At 43.5% G+C, this 16,556-nt stretch overlaps 3 protein-coding genes across 4 annotated transcripts; 1 reads left to right on the top strand and 2 right to left on the bottom strand.

The window, feature by feature from the left end:
• On the bottom strand, positions 4,971–7,364 carry LOC8061553 (cyclin-D2-2). Of its 2 annotated transcripts, XR_002450072.1 has the most exons (7): positions 6,834–7,364; positions 6,455–6,541; positions 6,253–6,351; positions 5,960–6,161; positions 5,724–5,848; positions 5,196–5,629; positions 4,971–5,101 (listed from the first exon to the last, which is right to left on the bottom strand). XR_002450072.1 is itself a non-coding variant. In XM_002460992.2 (6 exons), the coding sequence occupies exons 1-6, from the start codon at positions 7,119–7,121 to the stop codon at positions 5,393–5,395; spliced, it is 1,038 nt and encodes a 345-aa protein (XP_002461037.1). In that variant the 5' UTR covers positions 7,122–7,364; the 3' UTR covers positions 4,971–5,392. The 2 variants fall into 2 exon arrangements, 1 of the variants encoding a protein (XP_002461037.1); XM_002460992.2 differs by having other exon boundaries at positions 4,971–5,629.
• On the bottom strand, positions 10,142–12,565 carry LOC110432882 (dolichyl-diphosphooligosaccharide--protein glycosyltransferase subunit 4A). Its single transcript, XM_021453981.1, has 2 exons — positions 12,409–12,565; positions 10,142–10,553 (listed from the first exon to the last, which is right to left on the bottom strand). Exon 2 carries the CDS (start codon positions 10,551–10,553, stop codon positions 10,440–10,442), a length of 114 nt encoding a protein of 37 aa, XP_021309656.1. The 5' UTR covers positions 12,409–12,565; the 3' UTR covers positions 10,142–10,439.
• LOC8079209 (ADP-ribosylation factor-related protein 1) lies at positions 12,744–16,218 on the top strand. The gene is made up of 7 exons (XM_002463148.2): positions 12,744–12,954; positions 13,273–13,412; positions 13,556–13,696; positions 14,523–14,631; positions 14,786–14,847; positions 15,305–15,408; positions 15,685–16,218. Exons 2-7 carry the CDS (start codon positions 13,320–13,322, stop codon positions 15,785–15,787), a joined length of 612 nt encoding a protein of 203 aa, XP_002463193.1. The 5' UTR covers positions 12,744–12,954; positions 13,273–13,319; the 3' UTR covers positions 15,788–16,218.

Raw genomic sequence — 16,556 nt, 5'->3', positions numbered from 1 at the left:
TCACTACTGGTTGGATCAGATATAAGAGCAAGTATTATAGCAGCTAAATGCTGAGGTGGAGGAGAGAGAAAAGAAGAGAGAGTAAAAGCGGACTGTAAGCTTACAGCCAGCTCAGGCACAAAAACCAAGAAAGTTTGTGAGACAGACATATGGACCATGTATTAATCGTGATGAGCTAACCATTATATGAGTGGCCTGAAAGAAGGCGGTAAAGAAATCTTACAGCCAGCAGGTGGCTGTATTAGGGCACTCACAATGCAAGACTCTATCACAGAGTCCAAGACACTTAACTACATATTATTTATGGTATTTTGCTGATGTGGCAGCATATTTATTGAAAAAAGAGGTAGAAAAAATAAGACTCCAAGTCTTATTTAGACTCCAAGTCCACATTGTTCGAGGTAATAAATAACTTTAGACTCTATGATAGAGTCTGCATTGTGAATGCCCTTATAATACTTGCTCTAAGTAGTAACCCTGCTGCACTGTGGTCTACTGTATACACAGTTCACATGAACAAACACGTCCAAATTAAAAGCACCTCATTCGGCAGGCATGATATATATACATACAGCTGGAGCCTGGAGCTGGTCTGCTGGGGAAATGTCAGCATATATATGTGCCAAAATAAATTAAACTGCAGGACCCCAAACTCGTGTCATCAGCTCAGTAATAAAACTATAAAAACATTAATCAGATTTCGAAGTTGAGATAAGGTTGTGTAGCGAAAGGTTTGGTGAGTAATTACGATCCTCACGAGTAGTACCTCACCCGAGCCATGACTCCGTCCACGCTACCACCGACGGCTACTCCAAGTCCAAGGACCAATGGACATTCTCTCAACAAGCAGCAGCTAGCCCGATTTGCCAATGGACCAGCAGCTAGCGTCCCTCTCGCAGGCATCCATCCAAGCAAGCTAGCAAAAAGGTTTGGTTGGTGGTTGTTGTTGTTGGTTCACTTGAACCTCTTCACGAGCCATAAAATAGTACACCAGGACGTGTGTTGCCAATGGCCCCCAAACAACGAAACGAAACCGATGGAACCGCAGAGAAAACACCTCGGCCCGGTGGTTATGCACGGCACGGCACGGCACGGTCGGTCGGTAGCTGCTGCCACATGCATTAACCGCGTCACGAGCCAGGCGCCGCACGCGTGACGCGTCCGGTCCATACGCTACGCGCGCGCGGCCGCAACCGCGCGCAATCATTTCCACGCGCCGTCGCCTCGCCTCTCTCGGCGGGCTCTACCTCCTCGTGCAGAGAGCGCGGTGGTGCCTGCTGCAGCGTGCATGCGCTCGGCGGGGCAGGCAGAGGCAGGGGCAGGGGTGCGGCCTCTGATGCGATGCGGTGCATGAAAAGGCGACGAGCAAAGAAGGGGCGAAAACTACCCGTCGCTGCCACCGCCGTATGATTGGGTTGGTTGGAGCGTCCGGGCCGGCCGGTCTTTTGCTTGTATCTTTCATCGGTCTCCGAGGCGGCGGCAGCAACGGCAAGCAATGTAGGAGTAGGAGTAGTATCACAATTCACAAAGCAAGCTCGTAACCCGTGTAAAATTAAACTGTGGAGCACGACAGCTGTGAGCGAGCAGATCAGACTACCACCACCATGCAGATTGAGTTGCAGACGGCTTTATTTTGTCCGTTACTCTACTCCTACGAAAGAGACTGGCATGAGCCACGGCGTGACACGGTAACAGAGGCATTAGGAATTGGTTTACTGTATACTGCTATGGTACATGATGCCAGGCACAGCACAGGCTTTTCGGATTGGATTGGAGGCTTTGCGCTGTCGTCGCGCAGCGCATTGGCCTCCTCTCCTGTGTCCTGCACATTCGCATCTACGCATCCGTCGCAGCGAGTGGAGCCAAACGGCGTCTTTGCTCGATACTCGTACGTTGCCATCGCTGTGCCGGAACGGGACAGACCCGTGCAAACGACGAACCGGCGGGGGGCGCCTCGGTGTTCTTTTCCCACGCGGCCAGCCCAGCCACAGCCTCCGATCCATCATCCATGCCGCGCTTAATGGAAAGAAACTAGGCAGACTAATCACGCAGACCGGCATGCATGTAAAAATCTTTGGGAGATCAGTTTGGCTAATAAGTTATGGCAGAAAGTATTGTTGACTGATTTGTTCTGAGACAAAAATACTATTGAATAACTGATAGATTCGGCTAATAAGCTTAACCGAACAAGGCGGGCGGCAATATAATGCATGGGGGCACGAGAAGAAACTGAAAAGATTTTACTTTGATGTTAATGGTGACGACAAGCAAAGAACGTAACGGACGTGCATGGCACGGGGCTAGCTTCTCATTGCTTGTCCTTGAAAGCTACACGATATGAAATATTCTCGGAGCTCGGAGATAGCTACAACAAAGGAGAGGTCAGAGCTAGGAGGACCACCCGGGCCGTGCGCAATTGCAAGAAAAAGGTCCGCGACACACAGCTCTTGTTCCCTAGCTAGCTTTCTCCCTTGTTCTATCTGTATGTACATGTAAAACAGAATCCTAGGGTCGATCCATATACTGTACCAGCAGATTAGTGCTAACAACTGGTTTACTTCGGCATGGGATAAATTTGTTTTGTTTGCAGAATTTATAACATGGTGTTCTCTGTTGGTTTCTAGTTGCATTCATCGATCGATTGGCTCGTCGTCCAGGTCAAATCAAGGGAGCTGCCGCCTTGCAGTTGCAGCATGAATATACTAATACTATATTATTACTATTACCGCTACTACTCATCCACGATTCAGCCGGAGCCAGATCGATCACTAGATTGCTGACCGGATAGGTTGAGAAGCACATTATTCTTAAGCATTTTCCAACCACACTGTGACTATGATCAGTAACAGCGTAGTACTAGGCCTTGTTTAGCTCCAAAAAATTTTCAAAATTCTCCGTCACATCGAATCTTTGGTCACATGTATGGAGCATTAAATATAGATAAAAATAAAAACTAATTGCACAGTTTACCAGTAATTTGTGAGATGAATCTTTTGAGGCTAGTTACTCCGTGATTGGACAATGTTTGTCAAATAAAAACGAAAGTGCTACAGTGGCCAAAAACAAAAATTTTTTACCAACTAAACATGTATACTGTATTTATAGTACATACCACACCTGCAAATTTCAGAGTAATCAATGCTGTTGCGCGAGAGGAAAACTCATCCCAGCCTTGTTTATTCACCCCAAAAACCAAAATCTTTTTCAAGATTTCCTGTCACATCAAATCTTGCGGCATATGCATGAAGTATTAAATATAGACGAAAATAAAAACTAATTGCACAGTTTACCTGTAAATCACGAGATGAATATTTTAAGCCTAATTACTCCATAATTGGATAATGTTTGTCAAATAAAAACGAAAGTGCTACAGTCCCGAAAACCAAAAAGTTTTCGGAACTAAACAAAGCCCCAGACAAGGAAATTCCAGTCAATGTTGCTTATTTTAATTCTGTTGGCTCTGGATGCATCAATCCCGACCACCTGACAAGACGACGTGTTAATAAAAAAACTGCAAGCAAACGCAGTGTTAAGTACAAACCCGCTAAGCTTGGAAATAACCTCATGCTAATGCTATGCCGGCGTCAGTTTTTGTCAACTTGTAGTGTTGATCGATGTTGCTGTGAGTATATCACCATGGATATGTTGCCAACAGAACATGAGGTTAGCATCTGATTAAGAGATGCTAGCGAACTTGCGCCTAATAGAATTGGATATGGGAGCAAAGTTCTCTATGATAGAGTAGTCATCAAAGACTTAAACAGGGAACATTGCTAGGTACTTGTAGCAATTTCCAAACCTTATATATTCAACCAAGTCAGGACCTTCATGAGAAACATGCAACCATTGTTAATCGTAGGCCCACCGAACAGAGACCATTGCAGGCAGTAAGGCTGAGGACCCCCAGAACCAATTACAAGTAAGCAGTTGTTGCCGTGGCTGCATATGCAGCCTGCAGTCTGCCTCTGCCTACCGGCAGCGCAGCCTCCTCACCAGTGAACACTGAACCGCCAGCTCTTCAGCCTTCAGCAGCACCGTCCTCCTCCCTATATGAAAAAAGAGCTGCAGGCTCCAATAAATTTCCAGTGCAGGCTTTTCACCAGCCTTTTGAGCTGAATTTATTGAGTCAATCTACCCTCACCGCTTTCGTTAGCAAATGTAGGCAATGCCAGTAACAAATTCCTGCAGGTCTGTTCCTGAACATTGTTCTAGACTAAGCAATGGTGTTTCTAAGTTTCTGGAAATGAATCAACATTCCTAAGATAATCAAGTAGTGACCCCTTCAACATTTTCTAAATTGTTGAGGATGACATAGCTTATTTCATACTCCCTCCGTTCCAAATTATAAGTCATTCCAACCAAATATCATTAAATTCTTTGTTAGTTATCTTTTCATAGTGTACCTATTTTATGACATAAATCTTTATATTTCTCTCTATATTTTTGGTCAAACTTGAAAATGTTTTACTTCTCTAAGATTATTAGAATGACTTATAATTAGGAACAGAGGGAGTATTTATCGAAACAATTTGTTCAATTGTAGTCTCTGTTTTATGGTATGACTCCAGGTGTATTCCTGGGAGTTCATCGAGTCAGGTGGCAGTGTTTTCCTTTCTGATTTATGTTTGCAATGTTGATAAGAGGAAAGGGACAAAGAACTCAGACAGGAACTAAAACATCGACACAAACATGATTGGGCATGATTTGGTCAATAGGTCTAGGGTTTAAGTCACATCGCTGTTCACTTCACTAAAACATGGTTAGGGGAAGCATTTGCATGCTCCTTGTCTTTATATGTGCAAAGCCATGCCATAATTTGTACCTATGACTGGTTCTCTTCACAAAAATATGAGGCATGGACATGTACTACAAACAAGCAGGCAAACCAGTCATAAGAGAATGCATCGATGAATCAGCACAGCTATTTTTCAGAATATTAAAGAAAAAAATAAATTGGAACATCAGGAGGATTTCTCACAACAATTTTTTTTAATATATTGGCAAAGAACAAAGGAACAAAACTGAAAATCTTTTTTGTTGATTTCTCTCTCAAATCCTCACATCTCCAATCTCATATCCACAAGGATCTCCCCGCAAATGCCTTCAGATACCGATAAAAAGAAAAGGAATAAAACAAGGGTGCCGGTGAGGAAGGGAATTTCAAAATTTCTAGAGGAAGAAGCCTTTCTCCTCACCTCTTTCATCTCAGAGATCAAGAAGCTGGTACTAACTTATTACTGACACCATCCTCTGCTTGTTACAATGCTTCACTGGATCCTTTTGTACCACTACTTGTTGCCCTGACAAGCTCTGAGGTTAAGATGATCAATAATGCATAAACAAGTGCGCAATGCCACGCTGCCAACGGACATATGTACGGTTTGTGATCTACTCAGATTGGTGATATGCTTAGCCTTCTCCTCTTGGAAGCTTGATTGTTGTTGTCACTACTACTGATGTTGTTTGATTGTGATGATCCTAGTGTTGCATCTTCGCTCCTAAAGCTGAAGCATGTTGCATCCAGCACACCAATCGGGCTTTGTGGCACTGAAGCGCTTCCATTGATGTGCCTTCTCTTCTTCACCAACACCTGCTCTTGCAACAGCTCATAGCATCTAGCAACCATGTCCTGGAAATGGAAGATGCAAGCTTCACACTTTGAGAAATTGTGTAAATGGCCATGGTGCATTGATCAGTTTTTGCGCAAGCTAAAAGGCACTCACCTTATTTACAGGGACTTTAGATGCTGAAAGAACACTCGCAAAGCCAACAATCTGATTCTCAGAAACCACTGCTAGGGCCGAGGCCGCAGCAATCTCAGATGGTCTGAATGACAAGAATGTAGAGCCTGTAAATCCATAGGATACAGATGTTTAGTTGGTACACACAAACATAGTGCCATCGGCAATGCAAGTGAATTGAATAGACAATGAAGCATCATGGGTAAGGTCAATCGAACCTTTGAGTGTGCCAATTATGATCTCAGCACACCGTGAGGAAAGTGCAAAACTCGGTGGCTTCCCATCACTGAACTTGTCCAGGAAGTAGCTGATGAAAGTAAACGGGGTCACAGCCTGCATTCTCCACTTCAGGGTTTTCAGCACAAGAACCTCCATCCTCCCAATAGTCTTTCCTTCAAACTCAAATTTCACATCGCAAACCTATCATGCAGCATCAAATTTTAACAATTTCATCAACCAATCAGTGAACAAGTATTTGATACCACAATGTTGTAATGTCTCCTTCACCCACCTGAAGGTCCACAGGAAAAGGGACCACGGTCTCCTCCATCTTGACAGCAAGAGATAGGCAAGCAACTGACAACAACTGTTGCATCCAAGGCTTATCGTGCTACAGCAACAAGAACAGACAAAATACAGAAAACACATCCATTTAGTAAGAGATTAACTGGACACAGCAAGCAGACAACCAATGTACATGCTCAGATTCTTACTGGGAGCTCATACAAGGAGAGGAATCTATCCAGGTAATTCACAGCAAGGTAAAGACTGAGTGGTGCAAAGCTGTAGTGTGAATGAACCTGCAGCCCACACGAGAGAGACAAGATCAGCACCTCGTCAGTTTCAACTTAAAACAAAAATTTCCAGATAAAAAAGGCCAAGCGGGTGGCAGGCTCATTGCTATCTCGTGCTGGTCGAATCGGCAACAAGCCACAGGATGTAGGACACGCAGCCAAAACTGGGTCACGCAAAGTCAAAGAGATAATATAAGGAACATGCAACTACCTTCCTAAAATAAATCAAGTTTGTCCACTACAAAAAAGGAATGACATGCAAGAACCAATAAATTCTAGAGATTTATTTTTATTTCACCTTGCAAATCCAATCCATGGCGTCTCTCCTCCAGGAGGACTCCAATCCGCCGCGCTCCAGCCTCTCCGCATAGCCCTCTTGAGGTTGGTGGTCCATCTCCTTCTCCACCAACGCCGACACGGCCTCATCGGTGTGCACGGGCAACACGGCGCCGTCGGCGGAGTCCAAGCCATCAAGGCCGCTCCCCACCTCTAGCAGCTCGTCGCAGCAGCCGACGAGGCCGAGTGCGTTGCTCCTGTCCTCCTCGCAGAGCAGCGTGGAGGATGCATCGACGCAGACGATTCCCATCTCAATCCAATCGAAATCGCAGCAAACACCAGCCTCCTACTGCTAAAAAGTAGAACTAGTAGGACTACTTGGTACTGGAAGAACTCATCTCCTTTGGGCACTGAAGGAAGAAAACCCCTCTCTCTCCCCTCTGCTTGTCTTGGAAAATGGCAAAGGGAAAGGTAGGATGAGAGGAGGAGGAGGAGGAGGAGGAGAGAGAGAGAGAGAGAGAGAGAGAGAGAGAGAGAGAGAGAGAGAGAGGAGGAGGAGGAGGAGAAGGAGGAGGAGGGATCTCCTGCGGAAGAGAAGGGGGTTTGGGTGTTTTATAGCGGCGTGTGGTTTTATGGGCGGAGTGAAATAAAAATGATTAGGCAATAATCGGCAGGCTGAGTTTAGTGGCAGGTTTTGGGCTGTGCCAAAGTGTAACAAACAGGGTGTCACGTCTCAGTGTAAACTATATAACCGTTGTGGTGTGAAATGAATTTTTCGCTAAATGATGTGCAAATAAAAAAATCATGAATTCACATCAAAGTTTATATTTTACTACACGAATAAAGCTATTATAAAGAGAGAAAGAATAGAAACATATCCTTTTTTTGACTATGCACAAAACTAATAGGACAACAGAACATCAATGCTTGCAGTCCTTTTAGATTTTGTTCCGTTCCTAGTCCAACACCAAAAATGGCACCTATCGAATTAGGAAGAGCATCCCATCTAATGCTTAGTCATGATTGTTGTGTGAAATAAGACTTCCATTGAAATGGTGCAGGAAAAAAAATCATGATTTTGGAATGGTGTATAGCACAACCTTTCTAATTCTTTAGAAGCCCAACGGATTCGTCATTAGACATTGAGTTTATCTTTCTATGTGGTGAGGAATTAATTATAAGCAGACAAATAAAGGTATCTGTCAACATGGTGTTTTCTTCTCTCTTTTCACTCGCGGAAAATCGGCATGATTTTAGGGCCGTTTGGCATAGCTCCGGCTCTAGCTCTGGCTTGATGGAGCTAGAAATCGTGGCTCCACCTCTTTCTCAGATTATTTTGTCTAGGAAACTGAAACGGCTCCTTTCTACGGTAGATTGTAAGGGGTGTTTGGCTGGGGGTGATAAAATTGAACATGCCCTGTAGCATTTTCGTTTTATTTAATAATTATTGTCCAATAATAAATTAATTAGGCTGAAATCATAAATTATTTTCTAGTTATGCTAGTTTCATAAATAATTTATATTTAGAACTTCATGCATATGTCTAAACATTCAATATGATGAGTGGTAAAAAAAATCAGCCCCAACCATACGGGGTCTTAGGAGGAGTTGGAGCTCCCAAGAGCCACACCAAATAGGGCCACGATAGAGCAGTTTTTCTATCTACAAACTGGAACCGAATACTGCAGATGACATACAAGGAGTTGTTTCATGGACTAAAAAATTGTTCATAAAACCACGTTTGGTTGGGAGATCATACAACACCTGCAACAATGAATATTTGCATAATATCCCATCTATGGCCTCAGAGTCAGAACCAACAAAGGAAGGGGAAAACGACACCTTTCATGAAGCACAGTGAGAAATACTAATGCTTTGTTTAGATGCGAAAACTTTTTGGATTTCGCTACTCTAGCATTTTCGTTTGTCGGTGGCAAAGATTGTCCAATCATAGACTAACTAGGCTTAAAAGATTCGTCTCGCGATTTACAGATAAACTGTGTAATTCGTTTTTGTTTTCGTCTATATTTAAAACTTTATGCATATGCCGAAAGATTCGATGTGACAGGGAATCTTGAAAATTTTTTGGTTTTTAGGTGAAACAAGGCCTTAGTACAAGAGTGTAGTACGATGGATGATGATGAAGTGCTGACTTTGCGAAAGCGCGCTAGCAACGCCACATGCCCAACAAGTCCGAGTAATGTAGAGCAGCAGGAGCCATATGCCTAGGATGCCCAACAACAGCAAAGCTCCTAGAGAAGTGCACGGAGGAAATAACTACCCTCTCCCTGGCCGGCAAAGGTAGCCACCGCGGGCGACGAGCCGACGACGGCACCTAGTACCTATAGCTAGCGTAGTCCGCAGACGACTAGACGACGCGCGAGGCTTTCCATTCCTTTCCCGCATGCGTGCCAAAGCGCACTCGTCGTGTCCTGCACCCTTTTTTTTTCCCCCCCGTAGAAAATGCTGGGTCGGTCGGTCGTGAGTGTGCGGTGCCGCCATGGCATTCACTTGGACATCGTGGCACGCTGACGAAGACGATTGATTGTGGCCATCTATCAAACTTGGCAACGTCCAGGCGTCCAGCAAGGAAATGACATCACATTGGCAATTGGCCCACGTGGTGCCCGGCGTTCACGACAATCACGACGAGCGAGCTGCACGGCCAACCCGCCAACCGGCTCGCCGGGCTTGGGGCTGGCTAACCACCGTCACGTTTGGCCCCCCTTCTCTCCGCCCCGCCCCTGGATTCATCATCACTTGATTTGCTGCGTCTTCCTTCAGAGTTCGTCGTTTGAGGTGTTGGTGAGGGCAAGAGCGTAGGGGAGGAGCGACCAGGAGCTCGGGTTCAGGCACCTGCAAATATAGGTACATCAAGAAAATTCGAGTGCAAGGGCAATCAAGACACACTCGAATGTCCAACAGACAGTTCCTGCAGTTAGGGCCTGTTGACTATTTTAAGATTTGGATCAAATGCCTAAAAATCGATTGAGGCCTTGTTTAGTTTTCACCTAAAATCTTTTTACCTCATCCAATCGAATATTTGGACACATATATATAGAGCATTCAATATAGATAAAAAATAACCAGTTACACAATTTACACGTATTTTGTGATCTTTTAAACTTAATTAGTCCATAATTAAACACTAACTGCTATAGTTACAAATATGCTACAATACCCATTTTTTTTTTCATAAATTTTTTTCATCACTTCAAATCTTGTTCCTGCATACAGTCTAGGGCTCCTGTTTGCTGACACGCTAACAACCAAATAATAAATAGCTAAATAGACAGTTTGCTTTGAGAAAAGCCATAGCTGAAAGTACTGTTTGTGAGAGAAAAACATTGTTGAATATCTGACAGATTTAGCAGATAAGGTCAAGCGAACACGCTAGACATAAAAAGCACGACACAAGGACTAGAAACAACAACCAACTGCAGTACTCAGAATAACCTTTTGAATTCTCCAGGATTTACTGATTCAGCATATTAAAAACATGGGTAAAGTCAAAATGCCATGTCCAGCTTCCATGATATGCACTCAAAATGTCAATTGATCTCGCTAGCATTAACTAACAGTATAGCTCTATTTTGGCCTTCAGATCATAAGATCTCGCGAGAGGACATCAGTTTCCTTCGTACTTCGGGTCTGCCATCACGAAGTGGTACGCAATAACCAACACAAAGATGAAGATGCCCAGGAAATTGGCAAAGAAGCCCAGGTCTTGATCGTCAAACATCTGAAATTAAGATTGCAAACAGATTTTGGTTACCACTAATATTCAGTAAGTAATGCACACTACTTTTTATAATTGGTAATGAGCAGTGTCGCATAGAAGTAACCTCAAGGACACAAAATAAAGAGAGGGCTTATAGATTATAAACCATGTGTGCATGAATTTTGAAAAGGAGAATGTGAAACACTATAAACCAGTCTCATCTTGAATTTTGGACAGAAGATATAAATACAAAATACAGTAAGTGGAAAAGAAAAACCCTGCTTAACCGTCCCCATACTCTAACTCCAAACATGTTTTCAGAGCTGTGGAGGCTAATATTGCCGCTCCACAACATCTAGATTGATGACAAATTGGGATATCATTAGTCAGTATCACCGGTACACATTCTAACAAATGTAGGAATATATATAGAGTGAGTTTAATTGCATCCATATCTTCAGATATACATTGATTGAGGAATGTCTCACTCAATATATGATGCTTCATCAATGTAAGGAGAAAAAAGGATCCCTTGCCTCCTGCAGTTCAGTGATTGGGTAGGGTGTCATGACAACTAGATAGCTTTGGGCAGTCCGCTGGTGTATCATGATTAAGAAAATTATGACCATAGTGTGGACTGGTAAGAGTAAACTGCAAGATGGTGCTAAGTGCTAAACAACCATTCAACATGAACAGCATGATGTCGGTTCTGATAATTCAGGGGTGCATTATCCAGGAATTTTGAACAGAAGCAACAGTGACAAAACTTCAGAGGTTGTTGCCATGTCCTGTAGACAGGATGGCATGACCAAAAGAATGAGCAGACAGCTCATGACATATGCAAAACTACAGCAAGAGGTAGCCTAATTTTCAATAGAGGTCATCAGCCACAGCTGATCAAATACAGTCACGAAATTTTCAGCCACATCATGGCTGCACTACCTATAAGCATTGCACAATTACCATGATCTAACAAATCAATTCCATTTGATATATGCCATTCTTCATGCGTTATTTGCATGGTTTTTGGTTTTATATAAAGGGTAATCCTGCTCCATAAGAAAGCATAACAGAGTCTTACACAACTGACTTGTGAGATTAACTTACTATAGTGCACCTAGCAAATGGCCAAGGCCCTGTTTAGTTCCCCACCTAAAAAATTTTCATCCATCTCATCGAATCTTTGGAGACATGCATAGAACATTAAATGTACTAACTACACAGTTTGGTTGAAATTCGCGAGACGAATCTTTTAAGCCTAGTTAGTCTATGATTAGCCTTAAGTGCTACAGTAAACCACACGTGCTAATGACAGATTAAATATGCTTAATAGATTTGTCTTGCCGTTTCCTAACGAGCTATGTAATTTGTTTTTTTATTAGTTTCTAAAAACCCCTCCCAACATCCTTCCGATATATCCGATGTGTCACCCAAAAATTTTTGATCTCTAATCTAAACAGGCCCTAAAGGGAATCCCCTTTGGGTCAAAACTGCACTAAACATGGCCTCGATGGGGCGACTCGTAAAGTATACCACCCAGAATTGCACTAGACCAGCTCACATCTGCGAACAAACCCAACGAGATAATCTAAATCACCCCCCGCCGAACAGATCCTTGGAACTGACTCGCTAGAGATCTCGAAAGTCATGAGACGTAAAAGTGGCCTGGCCGCGAGATCTCGGCAAATCAGCGCGTCCCCTCTCGCAACTGTACGCAGCCAAAACACCGATCCAGCGAATACAACCGAGTAAATCTACGAAATCAGACCCGGTAAATCACCATGCGAGGACGGTCGAGGAAAGGGCACGGGTTCCCCGCGCGAACAGATCCGCCCTAACTAACCCTTACGCGATCTAGGAGAAGAAAGAGGTGCACCTTGCCCGCCGCGCCGCCTTGCCTCTCCTTCCCCTCGCCTACTTCGCAGCCGCACCTCCCTTCCCTTGCCGAGCGTGGTGTACCGGTGTGGTGTGGCGTACTGGCGTGGCTCGAAGAGCCGAGGAGAAGAAGACTAGGGAGACGGGGGCCTCGTGCGAGGAGCAAGAGAAGAACGGAAACGGAAGGCCTATTGGGCCGGCAAGGGGTTCTTGGGCCTGATCTAGCATCAGTGATATGGGCCGAATTATCACTGTAACTTACATGGATCCATCTTCAATTTTTCTAGGCCCACCGTGCGTGGGTTGTTGGTTTCCTCCACCATTCGCCGGCCACCCACCGAGTCCACCCTCCACAGGCCACCGGGAAGGAACCACCGGCTCCCGTTGGCTCGGCTCGGCTCAGCTCAGCCCGCCACCGCCGTCCCTCCCCGCGACCGCGATCCAGATCCAGCCAGCTGCGCGCGTCGGCGTTGCCCCTTCCCCCTCGACGCCACTGCCGTGGAGTGGGGATCATCCGCCTGAACCGGGTCAACCGCTTCGTTCCTTGGTAAGGAAGCCCTTGCTCGCGGACCCATCGTTCGTTCTGTTTTGTGTCGAATTTTTCCTTGCCGTGAGCGCTCGAATACCAAGTTTCCTTTCTGGGATGGGAGTGGTCTGATCCGTTCGCCCACTTTGTTGCCGATTTGTCTGAAAGTATTTGGTGGTGGTTGGTGGGGGTGTGGGGTTGTAATTGAGCAGGCATGATGATCCTTGTCATTTTGTTGGCGACTTGCCGCATGTTCGTGACCAATTTCTGAATTGATTATGCGACGCAATCTGTGGATCGTGGATGAGAAATATGTGTGACTTGATGTTAATATTTCAGGTGGTGGGTAGCTGATCGGGGGAGTTCGGAACCTTGCACTTACAGCTATGTTCTCCTTGTTCTATGGTCTATGGAAGCATGTCTTCAGCAAGACAGAGTTCCATGTGCTTATCCTCGGAGTTCACAAGTCTGGCAAGACGGTAATTCTTCTGAAGCTTGTCTACTTTTTTCCCCTCTACAATTCCTTGCAGTTCATGGATGCTGGGATTAGGTTGAGTCCATTTCGTATTTATCTGAACTGGCTCCATATGTTAGAACTTATTGTTGAAACATTACTGTGCAGACCTTGCTAGAAAAGTTGAAGTCGATCTACTTGAAGGGAGAAGGGCTTCCGCATGATCGTATTGTTCCAACAGTTGGGCTTAATATTGGGCGTATTGAAGATGCGAATGTAAAGCTTGTTTTCTGGGATCTGGGAGGCCAGGTACGATTTTCCCTGCAGAGTTACTCAATTGCAATCTTCTTGAAACTTCACCGTTTGACATTTTTTCTGGTTATTAATGCTTTGGTCAATAGGCTGCTAGTTAATTTAAGTTAGGATTATGCATGTTGATTCTACATGTCCTTGTTATAATGTCTGGTGATAGAAGTATAGAACTCGTTTCAATTCGCAAACAGAAATGCTTGGATAAGGTACTTAGCAACAGTTAGTGAACTCCAGTTTTGACCTCATAATCAGCATGCTTACGTAGTTGCATGAGGGCATGAGGCCCAGTGATCTGGTACTCTGCTATAGGTATTGAAGCGTGTGCTTGTATTCATAGCAACTTAGCAAGTAGTGATGATGTTTTCATGTTGCTCCACACGTCCACATGCAATGAAAAAAATATCAACAAGGGCTTGTATTTATGGAGGCATTTAGTGATTGTATTCTGATGTTGTTCCACATAGATCATTTCTCTAAATTCGGAGTATTATAAGCTTGTATATCAGTGCTGCAGAGGTCTTGATCTGCATCTGTAGTTTGATGCCAATTGGCTGCGAAAAAACTTCCTCGTTGAGTTCTGTCATCAGCTCATCATGTAATAATGTGTATCCTGTCCTCTTAAGAGCATAGGCTTTGATCTGCACCAACACTTTGCCATTATGCTGTTTTTCTTTATTACCCGATATATTGTCAATGAATGCAAACATAACCTTCACTCTCCAACAAGAAGCAGGAATCGTCCTCATGCCATAATTTCATGAACATGGTTCAGATGTTCTTTTTAGTCATTCGAAATGATTACACTGATACGATATTTTAACAGCCTGGCCTGCGAACAATATGGGAGAAATATTATGAGGAGGCCCATGCTGTAATATATGTTATCGACTCTGCTTCTGCATCTTCATTTGAGGATGCTAAATCTGCTCTCGGTAAGTTGCTTCCATTCGTTTATAGTCACAAAATTATCATGTACCTTTTTTCTGTTAGCTGTACTGGCAATCCTAGTACATAGTAGTTAGAACTGGTAAACTATGGTAGTTAATTCATTACTGTAGTGAATGTTAATTGAACTTTTTATTGCAGAGAAAGTTCTCCGCCATGAAGATCTGCATGGAGCGCCAATACTCATATTTGCAAACAAGCAGGTTGACATCTACCCGCAGTTATCTTGAATGGTTTACATTTATTGGGTGAAAATGAGTAGTTCTAGAAAAAACAGGAATCATCCACATGAACTGAATGGTAGTTGTAAATTAAATCATGTCATGGTTTATGTAGTTTTTTGAGAAGTTAGTTTTGTGAAGCCTAGATCTGGCAAATCAGTATACCAGAAACTGTGATTATATTCTCTGGGAAACATATAGCAACCTTGCGTTTTTTGACTTCTGGTTACGAGACTTTCTTGAAATTTAACAGTTTTTCTTTATTCTGGAAGTTGTGATGTTTCACAACATGAGGAAGATAATGAACTGACAACATTACTTCTAGTCCCTGGAGTCCTGCCCAGTTCATTTTGGGATATATAAATTCACATGAGAAGTCCCCATTTATCTCATGAATCTTACATTCTATGTTTCTTGGCTTATCTGGATTTTTCAACAGGATTCACCAGCAGCTGTCACGGAGGAAGAATTGGCTAGACATCTGCATCTTAAGGAGTTAGATGAGAGGCCATGCATGTTCCAGGCTGGATCTGCCTTCGATGGGTAAGCAAACCATTTTCCTTCTTGTTCTCAAACTTTACCTAAAAAAACTGAAGCATGGTAAAGTTACTCTAGATACTGGGGAATTTATGTGAGCATTGTAGGATGCGAACAAATAACCAAAAAAGTAAGGGTCAACAACTATGCTGCTTAACTCATATTTGTATGAGATGGATAAATACATAATTAGTTACATATTCAAACTTACCACTTAAAACATTTGTTTCTTCGACAAGAACACACAAAATATATTTTTTACAGCTCATTCTTCCATTTCAGGACTGGGATCAAACATGGTGTTGACTGGTTGGTGGAGGAAATGGAAAGGAGTAAACGCACTGAGGCACTAAGGGCGCGTACAGAAGCAGCTGGGAAGATTTAACACCTCAACTCAGGCTATCACCTGTGATTTTCCAGAATGCAAAGCATCTGAGGATGGCTCCTATTAAATCCATGAATAGAGACAATTGTTCGGGTGGAGCCTCATCTTTTCAGTCAGGCCCCAGGGTGCCCCCAGAAAAGATTTCTTGGTTGAGCTGCTCTTGCAGTTTTGTCGTAGGATGTCCATTGTAGCAATGGCAGGGCCGCAGGGGTGACCGTTGATTGGGTTTGTTGACCTGCGTAGCACTTAAGATTGTGTATCTAAAGTTGTAGGGGTTCGTGTTCATGTGATTATGCATGGATATACTGAGTGACAGCATGGAGCATAAAGATGATTTGTACATTCGTCATGTTCATCGAATGTCTTATGACTTTCATCAAAAGAAAGATACAGCGAGATATCAATCGCAATAGATGTTCTCCTATCCAAAATCTTGTCACCTCATTGTCCATTTTCTTATGAATCTTTAAACTGCAAGTGACAAGATGGGATTTTATGATCTGTTTAGAATCCGCTCCTTTTCTCAAACAAACACTATAGTTTGATTTATACAGGATTCTTGGAGCTCATTAATTTCAAACAAGTGTTTTTATAATCATTTAATATATTTAGTTCCGATTATATGGTAGAAAAGATAGCTTGCATTATTAAATAGATCAGCTGATATATGGGGAGGCGCACAGGGTTATGCTGTTGCTGACTTGCTGTGACTCTGACTTCGACAAAACCTCCAATGTCCCACAAGTGTCATGAACAAGAACTTCATACA

The sequence above is a fragment of the Sorghum bicolor genome, chromosome 2 (assembly GCF_000003195.3).
Source record: "Sorghum bicolor cultivar BTx623 chromosome 2, Sorghum_bicolor_NCBIv3, whole genome shotgun sequence".
Classification (NCBI taxonomy): Eukaryota; Viridiplantae; Streptophyta; class Magnoliopsida; order Poales; family Poaceae; genus Sorghum; species Sorghum bicolor.
Note: the sequence above shows the minus strand (reverse complement) of the source record. Positions and strands in the feature narration are given on the sequence as shown.

Excerpts from the sequence above, each read along its gene's own strand:
- LOC110432882 (XM_021453981.1), bottom strand. The coding sequence starts at position 10,553 with ATGTTTGACGATCAAGACCTGGGCTTCTTTGCCAATTTCCTGGGCATC.
- LOC8061553 (XM_002460992.2), bottom strand. The coding sequence starts at position 7,121 with ATGGGAATCGTCTGCGTCGATGCATCCTCCACGCTGCTCTGCGAGGAG. Across the intron at positions 5,849-5,959 it reads CATAATTGGCACACTCAAAG|GCTCTACATTCTTGTCATTC; the intron begins GTTCGATTGACC and ends ATGGATTTACAG. Across the intron at positions 5,630-5,723 it reads CTAAAGTCCCTGTAAATAAG|GACATGGTTGCTAGATGCTA; the intron begins GTGAGTGCCTTT and ends TTCCATTTCCAG.
- LOC8079209 (XM_002463148.2), top strand. The coding sequence starts at position 13,320 with ATGTTCTCCTTGTTCTATGGTCTATGGAAGCATGTCTTCAGCAAGACA. Across the intron at positions 13,413-13,555 it reads TTCACAAGTCTGGCAAGACG|ACCTTGCTAGAAAAGTTGAA; the intron begins GTAATTCTTCTG and ends ATTACTGTGCAG. Across the intron at positions 15,409-15,684 it reads GCTGGATCTGCCTTCGATGG|GACTGGGATCAAACATGGTG; the intron begins GTAAGCAAACCA and ends CTTCCATTTCAG.